Genomic DNA, 20,236 nt, shown 5'->3' with positions numbered 1-20,236 from the left:
GCCCCTTTTTGTGAATCCTCTGATTCACTGGACAGACTCAGAGACCTCGGATCACTGTCATCGCTGACATTTCCTTCGGACTCCTCCCCTTCGCTCTCCATTTCCTCCCTCTCCTGTGCCTCTGCTCCTGAACCCCTGACAATATCTAATCGTGTCTTTGGACAAAGTCCCTTCATATCTTCTAACAAGCTGATACCTTGTCAGTTCTAAATAGAGCCCTCCACAAAGGACTGTGCCATAAAGCACCAAATTCTCAAAGTTCTTGTAAAATTCCTCTTGCATTCTGTTTAATTAATTAAATCTTTCTTAGTGAGGTTTGCCAGATCATGAAATAGCAAGTATAAAAGAGAAACGGACGCTAACCTCACATATACCATAGCAAGACGACGAAAGTCCTTTCCAGATCAAAACCTTGGCACTCAGTGACTGATTTGTTTAACAGGTCATTTTTTTGTCTCCTTCTTTCCAGAACATGCCTGTTTTCAAGTCGGAATTCAAATATTTGATGAAAAACAGGAATACTCCTGCTCATGGCAATGGCATTGGAGAGTTTCCAATTCGTGCAATGCTAAGCACCCAGCGTCCCTGCCCCCTCATTCCATTGTAGCGAGCGGCAGTTATTGGACAACCCCTGGGTGACAGCAAGTCCCGTCCCCCCCAGCCCTGGCGGTGTTGGCAGGGATAATTACCCCCAAACTACCTGATTAATTGAACAACTGGGGTTCGGTGCCATGGGAAAGCTGCTAAGCGCCATGGTGGTCACACCAGAAGTCAACTTGTTGTGTTGGCCTAGTTGGCAAGAGCTGGACTGTCCACTCCCATGGGTTTTCCTCACAGGAATGAGTGGCATCTGCATAATGATGTGGTGGGAAGCAAGCCCACAGAGGTGGGTGCTAAATATGTACTGTGCCTCCTGGATTCTGTCTCTTGGTTGTGCTGCATAGTGTGTCTCTTGGTCATGCTCTAGTTTGATAAATGTTGACAACTTTTTTTTGGGGGGGGGGGGGAATTAGTGCTAGAAAAGCTGTTTCTTGCTATCCAGTTACATAAGCAGTACTAGTTTTGCTAATACTGTTCCAAAATTATTTTATTTTTATTTTATTTTCTCTACAGCAAATGGCTGCTAAAATTGGAGAGATTCCTCACTTGAATAATTCCACACCACTTGTGGACCCTTCAGTGTACGGTTATGGAGTAAAACGGCCACTGGATGAGAGAAGTAAGTCCCCTCAGTTTTTTCTGTTTCCCCACCCCTTTTGTTCCTTATTTGTCAGGTGGGCAGCATGATGTCTGCCATCTTACCAGATCACTGACTGCAAAGAAATAGTGTAGTATTGGAATGCCAAATGTGGTTATGAAAATAATCTCTTATCTAGTGACTGTCGGGGCACTCCCTTGTTCTTTTCCTCAGTTTAACTCTACAATTCTATGATTCAAAAATCAAAACCATTGTGGTTGAATAGCACTGATAAAAACTTTGTGCCCCACTGTTTTTGGGGGGCAGGGGGTGGGCAGGTGGAGGGGAATACCTGGTCCTGAATGGGGTAACCGTGCCCCTGAAGGACCAGGTGTGCAGCCTGGGAGTCATTTTGGGCTCACAGCTGTCCATGTAGGCTCATGTCAATTCTGTGTCCAGGGCAGCTGTCTACCAGCTCCACCTGGTATGCTGGCTGAGACCCTATCTGCCCGCAGACTGTCTCGCCAGAGTGGTGCATGCTCTGGTTATCTCTCGCTTGGACTATTGCAATGCTCTCTATGTGGGGCTACCTTTGAAGGTGACCTGGAAACTGCAGTTAATCTAGAATGCGGCAGCTAGACTGGTGATTGGGAGTGCCTGCCGAGACCATATAACACTGGTCCTGAAAGACCTACATTGGCTCCCAGTATGTTTCCAAGCACAATTCAAAGTGTTGGTGCTGACCTTTAAAGCCCTAAATTGCCTCAGCCCAGTATACCTGAAGGAGCGTCTCCACCCCCATCATTCAGCCCAGACACTGAGGTCCTCCTCTGAGAGTCTTCTGCTGGTTCCATCACTGTGAGAAGCAAAGTTACAGGGAACCAGGCAAAAGGCCTTCTCGGTAGTGGCACCCTCCCTTTGGAACACCATCCCTTCAGATGTCAAGGAGGTAAAGAACTACATAGCTTTTAGAAGACACCTGAAGGTAGCCCTGTATTGGGAAGTTTTTAATGTTTGATATTTTACTATGTTTTATATATGCTGTAATCTGCTCAGAGTGGCTGGGGAAACCCAGCCAGATGGGCGGAGTATAAATAAAATAATAATAATAATTTTGAATGTCTGTCAGAAAACAAGTAGGTTTTTGTGACACTGATAAGGCCAGATTAAATGGTCCCTTTATTAGAGGAAAGTGAGGGTCAGTTGAAGCCTATCTGTGTCTGGGAAACGAGGAGAGGGGAGGGGAGAGGTCTGCAGGGGCCTGTTGGGCCAAACTTAATGGCTGCAGAGTTAGGTGTGTCTTATTGGCCTATTGGTTTCCATTGGCTGAAGTGCCCCTAACTCAGTGTGGCAATGGCTGCTTTGTGGGACCATGGCTGCTGAACCCATTGAACTGGCTCATGTTAAGCCAAGGGGAGCGAACATAGGAGCCCTGGCCCATCTAGTGCAGCCTCCTGTTCTCACAGTGGCAAACTAGATGCCTCTGGGAAGCCCACAAGCAGAATCTGTGTGCAACAGCAACTAGTATTAGGAAGCCCACCTAGAACTAAATGTGTTTTTTAAGATTGTCTACAGTTTTACACTTTTTTTTTTCAAGTGGAGAATCCCATTGGCTGGGTTGTGAAGAGCTGGGTGCGCTGAGATTCTTTTGCATCCTGTGTTTCCCAGAAAGCCCCTCCTGGAGATGAGGGGGCTGCCTGGAGTGGTATCCACTGCAGCCACTTGAGGGGCTGCATCCAGAAACAAGTTGGCAAATAGGGCTGGGCAATATCTGATTTTCAAAATCACAATATACCACCAGCTAAATATCACGATATATATCTACAGCGGTGGGGGGCCTTCCTGGGCCTCTCCACGGCGGCAGAGGTCCCACCATACCACCCCGTGGCGGTGGAGAGTGCACTTTGGCTTCCCGCAGCAGCAGAGGGCCTTGCCACCTCCCTGTGGTGGCAGAGGATCCCGCTGTATTCCCCCACGGTGGCAGAGGGTGAACCATGCTTCCCTACAGCAGCAGAGGGTCTTGTCATACCTTCCTGCAGTGGCAGAACATTCACAAGGCTTCCCCGCAGCCGCACAACCTTGTTATTACCAACACACTCTTTTGACAGAAAAATAAATTTAAAACTTCATGGAGGTACCCTCGGTTGAACCATTGGCACCTCTTAAGATCGCCGTGATGTGCTCCTTGCCAGAACTATGACAAGTGCCGACAACTGCTGGACAGATCACCGACTAATACACTCCATGATGACTATCAAGATTATACCTCAACGCAGGCTTCAAGGAAGGAAACCAAGGCTCAAAATGAACACTGAAGCCCTTCAAGATCCCATTAAGGGATTGCTTCCAAACGACTCTTAAGGACCATCTGCTTTCGGAATGCCCTGATAACATCAAGGAACACTGGATCAAGCTAAAAACATCCATTATAGCAGCATGTGAACAAACTATTGGATACCAAACCAAGAAACACCAGGACTGGTTTGATGAGACTACAGTGAGATTTGAAGGCATTATTGACAAGAAAAGGAAGGCCTTTCAGATCTGGCAAAGAGATAGAAACTGTGCCACTAAGAAAAAAAACCTATGCTGACTTCCGGTTGGCTGTGGGGGCCATTTTGGGCACGGCTTTAGCCTCTAGGGGAAAATCAGAGCTCAGCAGGAGATTGGAGCTTCACAAAGGCGCTGTGAGCTCTGGAAAAAAACCCAAAAGGGAGTTTTGGGTACCGGGGACCCAGCTGCACCCCTGGCATATCTCCCCATACAAATGACCCCGTAAAAAGGTTCGGAAGCCCGAGGGGATGGAGGCGCGGGTGCAAAGGGGGTCTACTTGCGACTTCTGCTGAGCGAAAACCTCTGGTTCCAATGGCAAAAGGCAGCTGATTTCCCGACACAAAAAGATCAGCTACAAACAGATATAAGTGGATACAAACTGCTAATTTTCCCTAGCCCTTCAGAGAAGGGAGAAAATAGTCACTTAAAGATACTTAAAGACTTGATGTTTGCTTCAGTGTTACAACTTTTAAAGTTACGAATTGAGAAGCAGCTCAGGAACGCTGGGGGGGGGGGGAACCCTGCTGGCTCTGCCGAAAGCAACTTTGTAACTGGAAAGGGAAAAAGAGATTAACGAGCCAGCAACTAGTCTCTATAGTTCTATAAGGAGTTTGAACGAGCGACTTGCCCGTGGACTTTTGCAGCTTTGAACCTTTAATTTTCCTTGTGTTTTATTTTGACTCTAAACTGAGATTTCACTGTGTCATCTTCCTCTATCCATCTATCTATCTATCTATCTATCTATTGGGGGGGGGTTATAATCGTTACTGAGGTTTAGGTCATTGAAGAGGCCGAAGAGGGGAGTTGTTTAATATTTTTGGAATTGAGACGTATGAAGGTTCGGTGGCTGGGGTTTCCAGAATTGGATTAGGCTGTATTGGCAGCCGAAGAAAGCTTTTGTTTCCCGAGAAGGAACCTGTGCCATTTGCTTTTGTTCTTCCTCTTATTTTGTTTTCCGGGTTTCAGTTCATGACACCAAGTGGTTAAAGGAGTTAACTGCAATGAATTTTTTGAAGTTACTCTGGGGGACACCAAGTGGCCAACTATAATATTGCAATTTGAAATTTGATTTGAATAAGTTCCACCTGGAGGTCAAATAAAGAATTGCGCGGAATTTGAAAAAGCGAGAAAATTAGATTAGAAAGAGAAGATGGTGGGGAAGAAAGGACCAACAGCTACACCAACGGATGGGAGAAATTCAAAACAGGAGGAACCTAAAATGGACATTGCAGAGATTCTCGCAGAAATTAGGAAGGATATAAAAGATACTGAAAAATTTTTAGATCGTAAATTTGATAAAATGGAGGAAATAATTGACCGATCAGTGGCAGAGTTAAAAGGCCAATTAGAAGAGGTTAAGAGCCCTGGAGGAGACAGTGAAGAAGACACAAAAAGAGGTCAGAGAAAACAAAAGAGAGGAAGAGAAAATAAAATCAGAAGTTGTGGAATTAACAAAAATGCATGAAGAAACTGTGGATGCTTTGGCATTTATGGAGAACAAGCAGGAGTTGAATCTCCGCTTCACAGGTGTAAGATCTCCCTGGGGCTAAGATCCAAGATGTAACTGAACGACTGCAAGGAATCATAAAACCCACTGACAAATACCCCTTCCTCTTGGTTCATGTGGGAACCAATGACACTGCAAGCAATAGCCTCCAGAAGATCAAAAGAGACTACGAGGCTCTGGGCAGGAAATTGAAGCAATTAAATGCACAAATTGTCATCTCATCTGTCCTCCCAGTTGAACGACGTGGCCCAGGGAGAGAGGGAAAAATAGTGGAAGTGAACAGCTGGCTTCGCAAATGGTGTAAACAGGAACGGTTTGTATTCTTAGATCACGGACTGCAGTTTCTTGAAGATGGACTTCTGGCAAGCGATGGACTGCACCTCACAACGGTTGGGAGGAATGTTTTTGCCAAAAATCTCAGAAACCTCATCAGGAGGGCTAATGTGGGGGAGGGAGACAGTGCTCCTGAAGGTAGGAGTCTATCAATTGATGAAGATGATCATCCAAATGTCATAGACCAAATGGAGCAAACAGCAAGCAGACCTAGTGGTGGGAGGAAAAAATCCTTAAATAAGAGACACGGGGGAATGATTAATGGACTTCAATGTCTGTACACTAATGCGCAAAGCATGGGGAATAAACAAGATGAGCTTGAGCTCTTGGTACAGCAAACTAAATATGACATAATAGGCATCACTGAAACCTGGTGGGATAAGTCCCACGATTGGAATGTAATAATGGAGGGATACAATCTATTTCAGAGAAACAGACCAGACAAGAAAGGAGGAGGAGTGGCGTTATATGTCAGGGATGTGTATACCTGTGAAGAGATTCAAGATTTAGAACCTCAAAGCCAAAGTGAGAGCATTTGGGTCAAAATTAAGGGAGAGAAGAATAACAGTGACCTCATTGTGGGAGTTTACTATAGATCCCCAAGCCAAACGGAGGACATAGATGATGCCTTCCTGGAACAGATGGCCAAGCATACAAAAGGAAGGGAGATAGTAGTAATGGGGGACTTCAATTACCCAGATATTTGTTGGATGTCAAACTCAGCCAAGAGCATAAGGTCAAACAGATTCCTCACTGGCCTTGCAGACAACTTCATTGTCCAGAAAGTGGGAGAAGCAACAAGAGGAACAGCCATTTTAGATCTGGTCCTAACCAATGTTGATGACCTGGTTAGTGGGGTAGAAGTGGAAGGATCATTAGGCGCGAGTGATCATGCTCTCCTGAAGTTTACTATACAGCGGAAAGGAGCAGCCAAGCATACTAGGACTCAATTTCTTGACTTTAAGAAAGCCGACTTCATAAAACTTAGGGAAGTGCTGGGTGAGATCCCATGGACAGTAATACTAAAAGGAAAGGGAGTTCATGATGGCTGGGAGTTTGTTAAGAGGGAGATAGTAAAAGCACAACTTCAGGCAATACCAATGAGACGGAAACATGGAAGGTGCCTAAAGAAGCCAGGGTGGCTAGCTAAAGAACTTTTAACTGAGTTAAGATTAAAAAAGGATGTGTACAAAAAAATGGAAAAGGGGGGAAATCACCAAAGAGGAATTCAAACAAATAGCCAGCACGTGTAGACACAAAGTCAGAAAAGCTAAAGCACAGAATGAACTCAGGCTTGCTAGAGAGGTTAAAAGCAACAAAAAAGGCTTTTATGGGTATGTTCGTAGCAAAAGGAAGAACAAAGAAACAGTGGGGTCACTCAGAGGAGAAGATGGTGAAATGCAAACAGGGGACACAGAAAGGGCTGAACTCCTCAATGCCTTCTTTGCCTCAGTGTTCTCCGATAAAGAAAACAATGCCGGACCTGAAGAATTTGGAGCAAATGATTCAGCAGAGGAAACACAGCCCAGAATAACTAAGGAGATAGTACAAGAATACTTGGCTAGTCTCCAGGGCCAGATGAACTGCATCCAAGAGTATTAAAAGAACTGGCAGATGTGATCTCAGAACCACTGGCAGTCATCTTTGAGAATTCCTGGAGAACAGGCGAAGTCCCGGCAGACTGGAGGAGGGCAAATGTTGTCCCTATTTTCAAAAAGGGGAAAAGAGAGGACCCAAATAATTACCGCCCAGTCAGTCTGACATCAATACCAGGGAAGATTCTGGAGCAGATCATTAAGCAAACAGTCTGTGAGCACCTAGAAAGGAATGCTGTGATCACCAATAGTCAGCATGGATTTCTGAAAAATAAGTCATGTCAGACTAACCTGATCTCGTTTTTTGACAGAATTAGAAGCCTGCTAGATGAAGGGAACGCAGTGGATGTAGCCTACCTTGATTTCAGCAAGGCATTTGACAAGGTGCCCCATGATATTCTTGTAAAGAAGCTGGTAAAATGCGGTCTTGACTATGCTACCACTCAGTGGATTTGTAACTGGCTGACTGGCCAAACCCAAAGGGTGCTCATCAATGGTTCCTCTTCATCCTGGAGAAGAGTGACTAGTGGGGTGCCACAGGGTTCTGTCTTGGGCCTGGTCTTATTCAACATCTTTATCAACGACTTGGATGATGGACTCAAGGGCATCCTGATCAAATTTGCAGATGACACCAAATTGGGAGGGGTGGCTAACACCCCAGAGGACAGGATCACACTTCAAAACGACCTTGACAGATTAGAGAACTGGGCCAAAACAAACAAGATGAATTTTAACAGGGAGAAATGTAAAGTATTGCACTTGGGCAAAAAAAATGAGAGGCACAAATACAAGATGGGTGACACCTGGCTTGAGAGCAGTACATGTGAAAAGGATCTAGGAGTCTTGGTTGACCACAAACTTGACATGAGCCAACAGTGTGACGCAGCAGCTAAAAAAGCCAATGCAATTCTGGGCTGCATCAATAGGAGTATAGCATCTAGATCAAGGGAAGTAATAGTGCCACTGTATTCTGCTCTGGTCAGACCTCACCTGGAGTACTGTGTCCAGTTCTGGGCACCACAGTTCAAGAAGGACACTGACAAACTGGAACGTGTCCAGAGGAGGGCAATCAAAATGGCCAAAGGCCTGGAAACAATGCCTTATGAGGAACGGCTAAGGGAGCTGGGCATGTTTAGCCTGGAGAAGAGGAGGTTAAGGGGTGATATGATAGCCATGTTCAAATATATAAAAGGATGTCACATAGAGGAGGGAGAAATGTTGTTTTCTGCTGCTCCAGAGAAGCGGACACAGAGCAATGGATCCAAACTACAAGAAAGAAGATTCCACCTAAACATTAGGAAGAACTTCCTGACAGTAAGAGCTGTTCGACAGTGGAATTTGCTGCCAAGGAGTGTGGTGGAGTCGCCTTCTTTGGAGGTCTTTAAGCAGAGGCTTGACAACCATATGTCAGGAGTGTTCTGATGGTGTTTCCTGTTTGGCAGGGGGTTGGACTTGATGGCCCTTGTGGTCTCTTCCAACTCTATGATTCTATGAGTTTATATATAGGCGAGCTGCCAGAATCTTGGAAGAATGCTCATATAACTTTGATTTCGAAACAAGACAGGGATCCTGAGCAGCTAAAAAATTATTGACCTATTTCTTTGTTGAACAATGATTATAAACTTTTTGCAAACATATTAGCAAATAGGTTGAAACTGGTATTAAAAGAGGTAATCCACCATGACCAGGCCAGATTTTTGCCAAGAAGACAAATGAAAGATAATATTAGAAATGTAATTAATATATTAGAATACTTACAAGTGAGAAACGAAAAAGAAACGGCTTTGGTGTTTTTAGATGCCAAGAAAGCATTTGATAAAGTCTCCTGGGATTTTATGTTTACAGTTTTAGAATATATGAGTTGTGGAGAAACTTTTATAAAAAGAGTCAAGGCAATATATATTGTTGTTGTTGTTGTTTGGTCGTTTAGTCATGTTCGACTCTTCGTGACCCCATGGACCAGAGCACGCCTTCTGTCTTTCATTGCCTCCCGCAGTTTGGTCAAACTCATGCTGGTAGCTTCGAGAACACTATCCAACCATCTCGTCCTCTGTCGTTGCCTTCTGCTTGTGCCCTCCATCTTTCCCAACATCAGGGGCTTTTCCAGGGAGTCTTCTCTTCTCATGAGGTGGCCAAAGTATTGGAGCCTCAGCTTCACGATCTGTCCTTCCAGTGAGCACTCAGGGCTGATTTCCCTAAGAATGGATAGGTTTGATCTTCTTGCAGTCCATGGGACTCTCAAGAGTCTCCTCCAACACCATAATTCAAAAGCATCAATTCTTCGGTGATCAGCCTTCTTGATGGTCCAGCTCTCACTTCCATACATGACTACTGGGAAAACCATAGCTTTGTCAGCATCGCCCTTGAGCCAGTGTTACCAACTGGACTCGTCCACCTTTGCCCCGACTGGGCCAGGCGAGCTGGATGGCACCTCCAGAGACCACCTTCCTCTGTAGGTACAGGTCCAAGTGCCGTGGACTCACAACTCAGAGCTGTGAGCACCGCAAACCACTTCACCAAGTAAACAGTCGTTGTGCAGCAGAGTTCAGCAGAGCATAAATACTCAGACGACAGAGCTGAAGAATATCTTCTTTTATTCTCTAACAGCTACTGTAATATACACTATATACAAATGGAGATTCTCAGTCTTTTCCTACACACTGACTTGCTGACTCACTCCCTCACTGGCTGACTCTCTCTCTCTGAGTCTCTATCTCACACTGAGTGTCTCTCTCACACTATCTCAGACTGAGTGCTGGATTGGAACATGCAGATATAAGAACACGCCTCCTCCTCTCCTCAGAGTCAGGAGACTGATGAGGTGATTCTTGAGTATGGGAGGGGTGAAATCTCCTCATCCTCCCCTATTTCATCCGACCATTCCAAGAATCTTTAACATAACTGCAATTTACACACACACTCCAAAAAGTTGTACTCTTCTTACAACCTTGGTTAACATATCTGCAGTTACCTCTCTCCCCCTTTATCTAAGACACTTTAACAATATCATTAAACAATCACTGTAACCACTCTGTGTCCATTAGGAAGGAGTTAAAACATAAACCTTAATCTGCAGTTCACACAAAATACACATTGTGAACACTCAAATGAATAAGCAGCTTCTAGAAAAATCTTCATACACGTTTCTCTTTCTCACATGCAAATTGACATTGCTTATTTAGGCAGATTTGAACAAACCACTTTCGTACTCAAACACACTTGCTCCTTCAATCCTGATCCTTTAAACATATTACACATAAACCACTTTAGGTCAGGTAAGGAAATAAATAAAGCGTTTTGTGCTATTACTCTCAGCACACTTCATGCTTGGTTTAGAAACCACACCAGAGTTGCATGTGACCGCAGTCTTGGCGAACTCTTCAGAAAACCTTTTCGGTGGTACACCCTTGGTTGTTCTTTCGGATCTGCGCAAAACTCTCTGATCCTCTTGTTCTGGTGCTTCCTCCTCTTTGGGAGAATGGGGAGCTAAAGTATATGAAGCTGCTAAGTCTGCATCTGCGTCAGACTCTCCTGAGGCTTTTGGGCTCTGATAATCTGTGCCACTATCCAGAACTACATCGGCATCAGGATTATCAATCACATCAGAACTTGCCTCTCTCCTAACTGTCTTTGCCCCTTTTGCACCATCATCACAAATGGGATGGCACTGAAAAACGCCAACTCTGTCCCATTGTGGATTGTCCTCAATACTCTTGGTCAGCCTGATGGTTTTCGTGTCTGTGATCAGGACACGATAAGACCCTTTCTCATATCCTAGGAAAACACCATGTTCTCCACGCTTGCTCAGTTTGTCACCCTGCGAGGTGTGCACCCAAACCTCTGATCCAAAAATTTTAAAATGCCTTACACATGGCTTCCTTCCGTGAAGCATCTCATATGGGGTGCAATTTACTGCGGACTGGTACCTCCTGTTATACACGTGACAGAAAAACGAAAGAGCTTCGGCCCAATAGGGATTGGGCAGCCCCGAATCATGTAACAGTGTCCTGATTCCTTGCTGCAGGGTCTGGTTTACTCTCTCACATAAACCATTCTGCCAGGGTGATCTGGGCGTGGCCGTCCTATGCTCAATGCCCTGTTCAGAGAGAAAACTCTCAAACTCCTCTGAACAAAACTCACCTCCCCTGTCACTGAAAAGACAACGTACGTTCTCATTATGTACATTTCTGAGCCATTTACAAAACTGGCGAAACTTGGTAAAGGCTTCAGACTTTTTCTGCAGCATATAGACCCATACGTATCTAGAATAGGAGTCTATCAAAACCATGAAAAACCTTGAATTGCCTCTAGAGAGCGCTAGAGGCCCCACTAAGTCCGCATGAATGACTTCGTATGGTTTCTTGGCCTCTCTCCCAGACTCTGTACCTTTGGGAGCTTGCCTTGCCTTACTCTCAGCACAAGAAACGCATTTCATGTGGTAGGGACATTCTTTCAACTTCATGCCCTGAACCATATCAGGCATTTTTGCCACAGCCTGGAAATTCAAATGAGCAAAAACACGGTGGTAAAAATGAATACATTGGTCATGCAACTTCTCATTCTTATCAACAGACAAATTGCAACACTCTTTCTCAGTTGCTTCTGCAGAACCTGTACCTGAAACAAAAGGCAATTGGTACAAACCATTAACACATTTTGCATATAGAATGAGCTTGCCATCTCGACGAATTTCACAGCGAGATTTAGCAAACACCACCTTAAACCCTTGACGATCAAGCTGGGAAACACTCAACAAATTGTCCTGAATATCAGGCACATACAGGACATTCTTAATTGTTGCATTCAGGCTCTTTAAAAACACAGTTCCCTTAGCCACACTCGTGAGAACAGTCCCATCTGCTTGATTAATTTCTTTCTCTTGCTTCTCAAGCTGAACAAAGAGATCCTTATCTTTGGCTACGTGGTTCGTGCAGCCAGAGTCGACCACGAAGAAACTCCGCCCACGTTGATTGCAGCAGCGAGAGATCAAAGCCTTTGAAGTAGCAGGTGCTTGGGGATTTCGTCCTCCTCCCCCTCTGCCTCTGAAGTTTCCCTTCTTCTTTGAAGTTTTCTTGCTGCACTGAAAACTCAAATGGCCTTGTGCTCCACACGAAAAGCACCGCTTCTCCTTTAGTGCTTTAACAGCAGCAGTTTCACTTTCACTTTCCCCTGCTGGAGACTTAGGCACATTTTGAAGCACATTTTTAACAGCACCATTTTCCCGGCTTTCTCTAACAGCCTGTCTGCGATCCCACTCATTCAGGAGCACGCTAGACACATAATCTTCTGTCAGCCGGTCAGAAGGCATTGTAGAAATCTGGGCAGCTACTCCATCGTAAGAGTCATCTAGGCTGTTTATCATGAGCATTGCAAACACAGCCTCTGAAATAGCCAGGTCTCGCTGAACAAGGTCCTGTCTGAGACGCTTTAACTCAGATAGATGGCTAGGCAAATCACCACCTTTCTCCAACTCAAGCCTGCACAGTTTCTTGAAGAAAATCACGCTGGAACCAGCATTCTGCCTCAAATGCATATCTCTCAGCTTATGCCAAACAGCTCGTGCAGTTTCTTCACCCTCCAAGTTTACCAGCAAGTGGTCTGAAACACTCAATACAATTGTCCCTCGGGCTCTCATGTCCGCAGCATGCCACTCAGGCCATTCATCATCATCCTTATTGGGAGGGTCATCTTCTATAGTGTGAAATAGCTTTTCCCTCTGTAAAAACGCTTTCATCTTCACTTGCCATACTGCATAGTTTGCAGGCGTCAGGAGAGGAAAGGACAGAGCCATCTGGTCAGAATGTGCACAGGCCATGTCTGCTATTACTTAGAGCAAGACACTTCCCTCGTGCAACACAGATAAAGCCTTGACTCCTTCAGCCACTCTCTCTCCCACTCAGAGCGCAATTAACAGGCAAACAGGGATGCTATCTTCTTTCTTTGGCAGTCAGCAACATACCTCCATAAATCAAGCAGCAGCAACAGCAACAACGACAGCTTGAACACTCTGCTCCAAAACAGCTCTGCTTCTGGGCACCACAAATCAGTCCAGCATGCAGCCTCCGTTCCGCCGTCCGGCAATCAGCAACAGAAACCTCTGGCAACTGGGACGACTGGGATGACTGGTACAACTGGAACACCGCCTGGTCAGACGACTGGAACAACGACTGGGCCCATAACCGATGTCAGCATCGCCCTTGAGCCAGTGTTACCAACTGGACTCGTCCACCTTTGCCCCGACTGGGCCAGGCGAGCTGGATGGCACCTCCAGAGACCACCTTCCTCTGTAGGTACAGGTCCAAGTGCCGTGGACTCACAACTCAGAGCTGTGAGCACCGCAAACCACTTCACCAAGTAAACAGTCGTTGTGCAGCAGAGTTCAGCAGAGCATAAATACTCAGACGACAGAGCTGAAGAATATCTTCTTTTATTCTCTAACAGCTACTGTAATATACACTATATACAAATGGAGATTCTCAGTCTTTTCCTACACACTGACTTGCTGACTCACTCCCTCACTGGCTGACTCTCTCTCTCTGAGTCTCTATCTCACACTGAGTGTCTCTCTCACACTATCTCAGACTGAGTGCTGGATTGGAACATGCAGATATAAGAACACGCCTCCTCCTCTCCTCAGAGTCAGGAGACTGATGAGGTGATTCTTGAGTATGGGAGGGGTGAAATCTCCTCAAGCTTTAACTATACGGACCTTTGTTGGCAAGGTGATGTCTGCTTTTTAAGATGCTGTCTAGGTTTGTCATTGCTTTTCTCCCAAGAAGCAGGTGTCTTTTAATTTTGTGGCTGCTGTCACCATCTGCAGAGATCATGGAGCCCAAGACAGTAAAATCTCTAACTGCCTCCATTTCTTCCCCTTCTATTTGCCAGGAGGTGATGGGACCAGTGGCCATGATCTTTTTTTTTTTTATGTTGAGCTTCAGACCATATTTTGCGCTCTCCTCTTTCACCCTCAATAAAAGGTTCTTTAATTCCTCCTCACTTTCTGCCATCAAGGTTGTGTCATCTGCATATCTGAGATTGTTGATATTTCTTCCGGCAATCTTAATTCCGGCTAGGGATTCATCCAGCCCAGCCTTTCGCATGATGAATTCTGCATATAAGTTAAATAAGCAGGGAGACAATATACAGCCTTGTTGTGCTCCTTTCCCAATTTTGAATCAATCAGTTGTTCCATATCCAGTTCTAACTGTAGCTTCTTGTCCCACATAGAGATTTCTCAGGAGACAGATGAGGTGATCAGGCACTCCATTTCTTTAAGAACTTGCAATAGTTTGCTGTGGTCGACACAGTCAAAGGCTTTTGCATAGTCAATGAAGCAGAAGTAGATGTCTTTCTGGAACTCTCTAGCTTTCTCCATAATCCAGCGCATGTTTGCAATTTGATCTCTGGTTCCTCTGCCATCAAAATGATCTTTTCATTCATATATTCAAATAGGTTTTCTTCAGGTCTCTTATAAATTCAGTTTTTTTCTCATTTGGTGCATATACACCTATTAACATTATATTCCTTTTTGTTATAGTCCTCATCATATTCCTTTTTGTTTTATTATTGAGTCCATTTACGTTCCAAGTTAAGATTTTCAACTCCATCTTGTCCTTTATTTATTTATCTCTCTTCTCCACCTCTGTTGGTTCTTCTTCTTCATGTCCTGTCTCCAAACCAAATGCCCTTTCTCTTGCTAATTCTTTTCCATATTTTTTTCAAAATTTATCTGCTTCTGTAGGATCCCTACACCTCTGTTTTCTTTCTTTAAATGTAAAGGATTACTCCCTCAGGGTATTCCCAATGAAATGTGATTTTGTTGTATCGCAGAGCATCTGTCAGATATTTATAATTTGCTCTTTTCTTTAACAGTCTCATCGGTATTTCTTTCAGAATTATTGGTCGTCAATCTGGAGATCTTTCTGATAGTGCATCTGTATTACTCTGGAGATTTTTAACTCAAAGAGAATTAAAGACAGCCGTCCAACAGTTTTTGTGCTTTAGCATATCTTGATTTTACATGAATTTTTTTGTCCACTGCTGCACTAACCATTTCTTCCTCCATTTCAATCAGATTAGGAAGTTCTATTCTTATTCTTATTCTTATTCTTATTCTTATTCTTATTCTATTCTTATTTTCTCACCTACCGTATTTTTCGCTCTATAAGGCGCGCCCGACCATAAGACGCACCAAGTTTTTAGAGGAAAACAAGAAAAAAAAATTCTGAATCAAATGTTGTACTAAACTACCGTATTTAATAAACAACCGGTATATCAGAATCATATTACAGCCATGTAAAGTGAACAGCAGTCAACAGTGGCATTAAGAACCATCATCACTGTCATTAACAAATGAAGAGAGACTTTAAGGTTTGAGTACTCTTCTAGTCTTCTGTGAACCCCAAGAACTCATCACTGCTAGAGTCAGAATTTATGAAGCTCAGTTGCACACAATCACTGACATCACTTTCTTCGCTATCTTCATGTAAAATACCATCTTTGTTTCCACCCAAAGCATTGCTAATGCCACATTTTTTGAATGACCGGACAACGATTTCCTCCTTCACCGAGTGCCATGATGTTTTCACCCATTCACAAACTTGAGTGATAGTGGGCCTCTTCATTCGTCCAGTAGATGTCAGATCATGATTATCAACAGCCATCCATTTTTTCCACTCTTCTCGTATAAAGACCTTAAAGGGCTTGTTGATGGAAACGTCGAGAGGTTGCAACTGGCTGGTAAGACCTCCAGGAATTACAGCTAGATGAGTCTTCACTTCTTTAAAGCACTTTTTTGTAGTTTCGCTAATATGTGCTCTAAACTGGTCAAGTACTAATAATCTAGTTTAAAAGGAATCTTATATGCTAGTCTTTTCTGCTTTATCATCCTTATCAGAATGGGGGAGGTTTTCTGCAAGAAAATACAGTGATGAAGGAACTGTCAGTAATGTACAGTATCTCCAATGTTCACCACTGAGTGCTGACCATACCTTTAAGTAATGGCATCATAGTAAACATACAGTCTGTGAAAAAAATAAAATTACGGTATCACCCTAAATGTTTATTGATATTATAGCATATGCATCATTTTGCTTTCTTGAATTGTCCTAGGCCTAGGTGCCTTCGCCCCCCCCACTTTGTCTTGAGATCGCAGCAGTTCTCAACCCGTGGGTCCCCAGATGTTGTTGGACTAAAACTCCTATCACATCTCAACTCCCATCTTCCCTGAGCTCTGGCCTTGCTACCTAGGGTCAATGGGAGTTGTACCCACAGGTTGAGAAAGGCTCAATTGTGGTATGTGAGGTGGGGGCTTAACTGCCCCCCGCATATTTTATTTAAGTTGGAAGAGGGAGGGAGGGAGGGAAGGAAGGAAGGAAGAGAGAGAGGGGGGGAGCTCACATTTGTGGGTGCCTGTGGAGGGCAGCTGCCTTGCCTCGCTGGAACCAGAACAAAAAGAGGAGGCGATGCCGGGACTTACCAACACAGTAAGCTGGGGGAGGGGCGGAAGGGGCTGTCTCCATCCTTCCGGCTCATTGTAAAGCAAGCAGAGTAAGAGCTGCTTACACGCGTGCAAGCAGCTCTCCCTTTGCTTGAATTACAGTCAGCTGGGGGAGGGGCAGAAGCGTCTGGCCTCCCTCCTGCTCATTGTAAAGCAAGCAGAGCTTCTTGGTCCCCCTTCTCTCCATCCTCTTCTTCCCCTCTCTTGGCGAACAGCCTGCCCGCTGCTCACAAACCTTAAGGACAGATTCTGTTTACAACAAGGGGAAAGTGGAGGCTGCCGGCAGAGCAGTCTGGCTCCCCACCCCCAAAGAGCAGCCCAGGAGCGCGGGGCATCTGCGTGCAGCCTGCTCACTGCTCCCAGAGCTTCCCGAGGCTTCCCCCTCCAGCCCCAGTTGCCGGCAGAGCAGCGCGGCTCCCCCCACCACCCCCAAAGAGCAGCTCAGGAGCGTGCCGCACTCCGGCAATTTGGCTCCAGGGACCACACATTCGCTCCATAAGACGCACAGACATTTCCCCTTACTTTTTAAGAGGAAAAAGGTGTGTCTTATGGAGCGAAAAATATGGTAATTCCACCGTTGTGTCATCTGCCATGCCTCTCAGATGAAGAATCAGATCTTTTTGATGTACTTCCAGAACTGCAATCTCATCTAGAGCCTGTTTATAAAGAAATTTCATCGCTTCAGTATCCTCCTTCATCCTTTCTTGCTCCGTCTTTGTTTCTCTTACCTCCACTTGCTTTTTCTTAGAAGTTTCCTCCAAGCTGGAGGTTTTAAGCTTTAAGTCCTGTACTGTTTTCTCCAATTCTGAAGTTTTATGTGACAATTCTTTAATTTCTGTTGTTAAGTTTGTGACTGCCACGGTATTGAAATCCACTTTTTGTTCCAGTCTCTGTATTCCTTTCTTCATCTCGTTCTTCATTTCTAATAAAATTGTTGTTAAATCAGACTTTGTGTCTCCTTCTGCAATTGATTCTTTTCTCTGACTTGATGTTGTAATTGGGCCTGGAGGTATTTTTTGCCTGTATTAGCCATAGTTTTGTCCACAACAATGGAAACAGAGACAAAAAAAGCAAAAAACCCACACACATATATATCTATATCTATGTATATGGAAACCCTCTTCCTTCCTCCCCTCCCTCGCCCTTCTCTCCCTTCCCTTGCCTACTTCCTTTCAAATATTCAGAATACAAAGGAACAAATAACTGGAACATTATTTTATTCTATTTTTTATTATTTAAAATATTAACTCAGAATAACTAAACAATTTTCAACAATTAAGTTTCAATTTTCAATTTCTGTATAGAGAAGAAATAAAAAATTAAAGCAAAAGGGAGGAAGGTGAGAAAAGAAATAAAATGTGTGTAATATATATATATATATATATATATATATATTCAATGTTTGTAATTATATACAAATTTCACTAGATGGGACTCTCTCCTTTATTATAGGGAAATACTTAAAAGATAAATAGAAAAATGGCAATTATTTTTTTCAGCCACACTGTGTCACTATATCACTGTAATTCCGTCCTTAATCTCTCACTCTACTTCATACTGTACTTTCCCTTTTAATCTAATTTTGATATTTGATTTCCTGTTTTCCCTCTTTCACTACAACTTACTTGCAAAGCTTGTCAGGCTACAAAAGGAAAGAGTAGGAAAAGAGTAGAAAAATAAAATAAGAAAGCCTTTAAACCCAACTTGTCCCCCTTTTTTAACTCAAACAGAGGTTTTGCAAGTCTCCTTTTTCATTCACAAAAACCATGTCTCTCAGCAGTGTGATTCTTCCTTCAGCCACTTCAAAGGGCCCTGCAATTATCCATTTATTTATGTTAATTCTGGGGTTTTTAAAACCAAATCTCCCTTCCCCTTTCTTCAGCTTTCTTCCAAAAAGCCCACCTCTTAATCCATATATAAATGAAAGTAAAGTAAATTACACCAACTCCAGTTTGTATCTAGCCCCTGTCAGTTCCAAATAAAAAATAAAGAGAAAATCCATTTTAATGACCAAAAAAAAAAAAAAAAGAAAAAAACAAGAAGCAGAAAATAGACCAAGTTAGATTCAATCCCACTATGTTAGTCTCTTTTAAATCATAAAAAGGAGCAAAGGAAATAAAATTAGTTCTTCGGTTATATTTTTTAAAAAGAAACAAAAATCAGCAATTCACAAGAGAATTCAAAATAAATTCAGCCCCACAGTGTCAGTCTCTTTTGAATCATATAAAGGAAAAATAGTCCTTAGAGTATATATTAAACGCACACACACACACAAAGTCAATGTCCCGCTTTCATCTCTTTCCCTCCACAATTATTAGGGTTCTTTGCAGTTTGAAAATATAACGTCTAAAATATTCTGCATCCAGAGCTTTAGGCAAATCACAGGTTAAACACAGTTCATCGCCTGGAATGCTTGTAAAAATTAGCCACTATTATTCTCATTCTTAATTCAGTCCTTGCAGAGTTTTTCCAGCCAGATCAATTCCTGCCCCGGAGGGGGGCAGGTTCCTCTTTAACACCCTCTGTTAGGGAATTGCTGACAAGCTAGCTGAGATAAAACTCCGGGCAGCCAGCCATATCTGTACAAAGATTTATTGCTTAGCTTCAAAGTCCTTACAAGAGTTCAAAAAGCACACTCCATCACGATTAGTCAGTTGGATCGTCTGACGTTTTCTTTCGCTGCACCCAGCAGACCCATTTCCGCAGATCAGCCCTCCTCTTTCCTCTGCTCCGTGAGTGGCTGATACCCGGAACTGGCTCACCCCTCCCCGTTTCACTGTCTCCGAACGTTTATTTATCAGAATAGCTGCTGATTAAAGACTTAGGCTCTCTGTAAGTGCCTCTCTTCTCCCCCCTCACCTCCTTCTCAGCCTCCAATTCCCTGACACCCTGGTGTGGATCTAATTGTTTTATTCCTGCTAATTTAGGTTGTTTTTTATTACCTTGTCAAATTGGTCCGAATTCCTTTGCTTCAATGGAGGCACTAGAGGCAGTTTGCTGTGAGTCTCGATTGCACCTTGTGTCTGAGCTCAATCTCAGATCTCCCTCAGCTCCCTCCGGAGCTTTGGGAGATCCTAGAGAGTGTCCTTTGACACCGCCGGACCCTTCGGGACCTGAACTTTTCCTTCAGGCTTTTTTGAGAAGCTGATTTGCCTGAGCACACTTCCCAGACCCTCACAGCAATCAGGCTGCGCAGAGCGAGCAGTCTCTGTCGTCTTCCATTATCCGCTTGCAGACCAATATTGTGTTTTAACATTAATGTGTATTATAAGTGTTGTCAGCTGCCCTGAGACCTTAGGGTGAAGAGCAGGTAATAAATTGTACTCAGTGTTAGAATCTCAATTTATAAGCTACCGTATTTTTCGCCCTATAGGACACACCTTTTCCACTCCAAAAATGAAGGGGAAATGTGTGTGCGTCCTATGGGGCACTGTGCACCCCGGGCTTAGGGTAGCTATTCGCAAGCCTGCGGCGCCCGGTGGGAGTTCCCGTCGGGCTCCGCAGGCTTGCGGATAGATGCTTGCAGCCCGAAGTTCGGGGAGCGCAGCACTGTCGGGCGGCCGCAGGCTTGC

The 20,236-nt window shown here is 44.1% G+C and overlaps 1 protein-coding gene across 5 annotated transcripts in view; it reads left to right on the top strand.

The window, feature by feature from the left end:
- Positions 1-20,236, top strand: part of LOC310668837 (far upstream element-binding protein 3-like) — a 340,163-nt gene that overhangs the window by 89,945 nt on the left and 229,982 nt on the right. For all 5 annotated transcript variants that reach the window (XM_083422169.1, XM_083422171.1, XM_083422170.1 and 2 more), the window contains exon 2: positions 1,114-1,219. In XM_083422169.1, the coding sequence (XP_083278295.1) occupies positions 1,114-1,219 (106 nt within the window). The remainder of the gene's footprint in view (positions 1-1,113; positions 1,220-20,236) is intronic.

The sequence above is a fragment of the Podarcis tiliguerta genome, assembly GCF_965153285.1.
Source record: "Podarcis tiliguerta genome assembly, chromosome: W".
Classification (NCBI taxonomy): Eukaryota; Metazoa; Chordata; class Lepidosauria; order Squamata; family Lacertidae; genus Podarcis; species Podarcis tiliguerta.
Note: the sequence above shows the minus strand (reverse complement) of the source record. Positions and strands in the feature narration are given on the sequence as shown.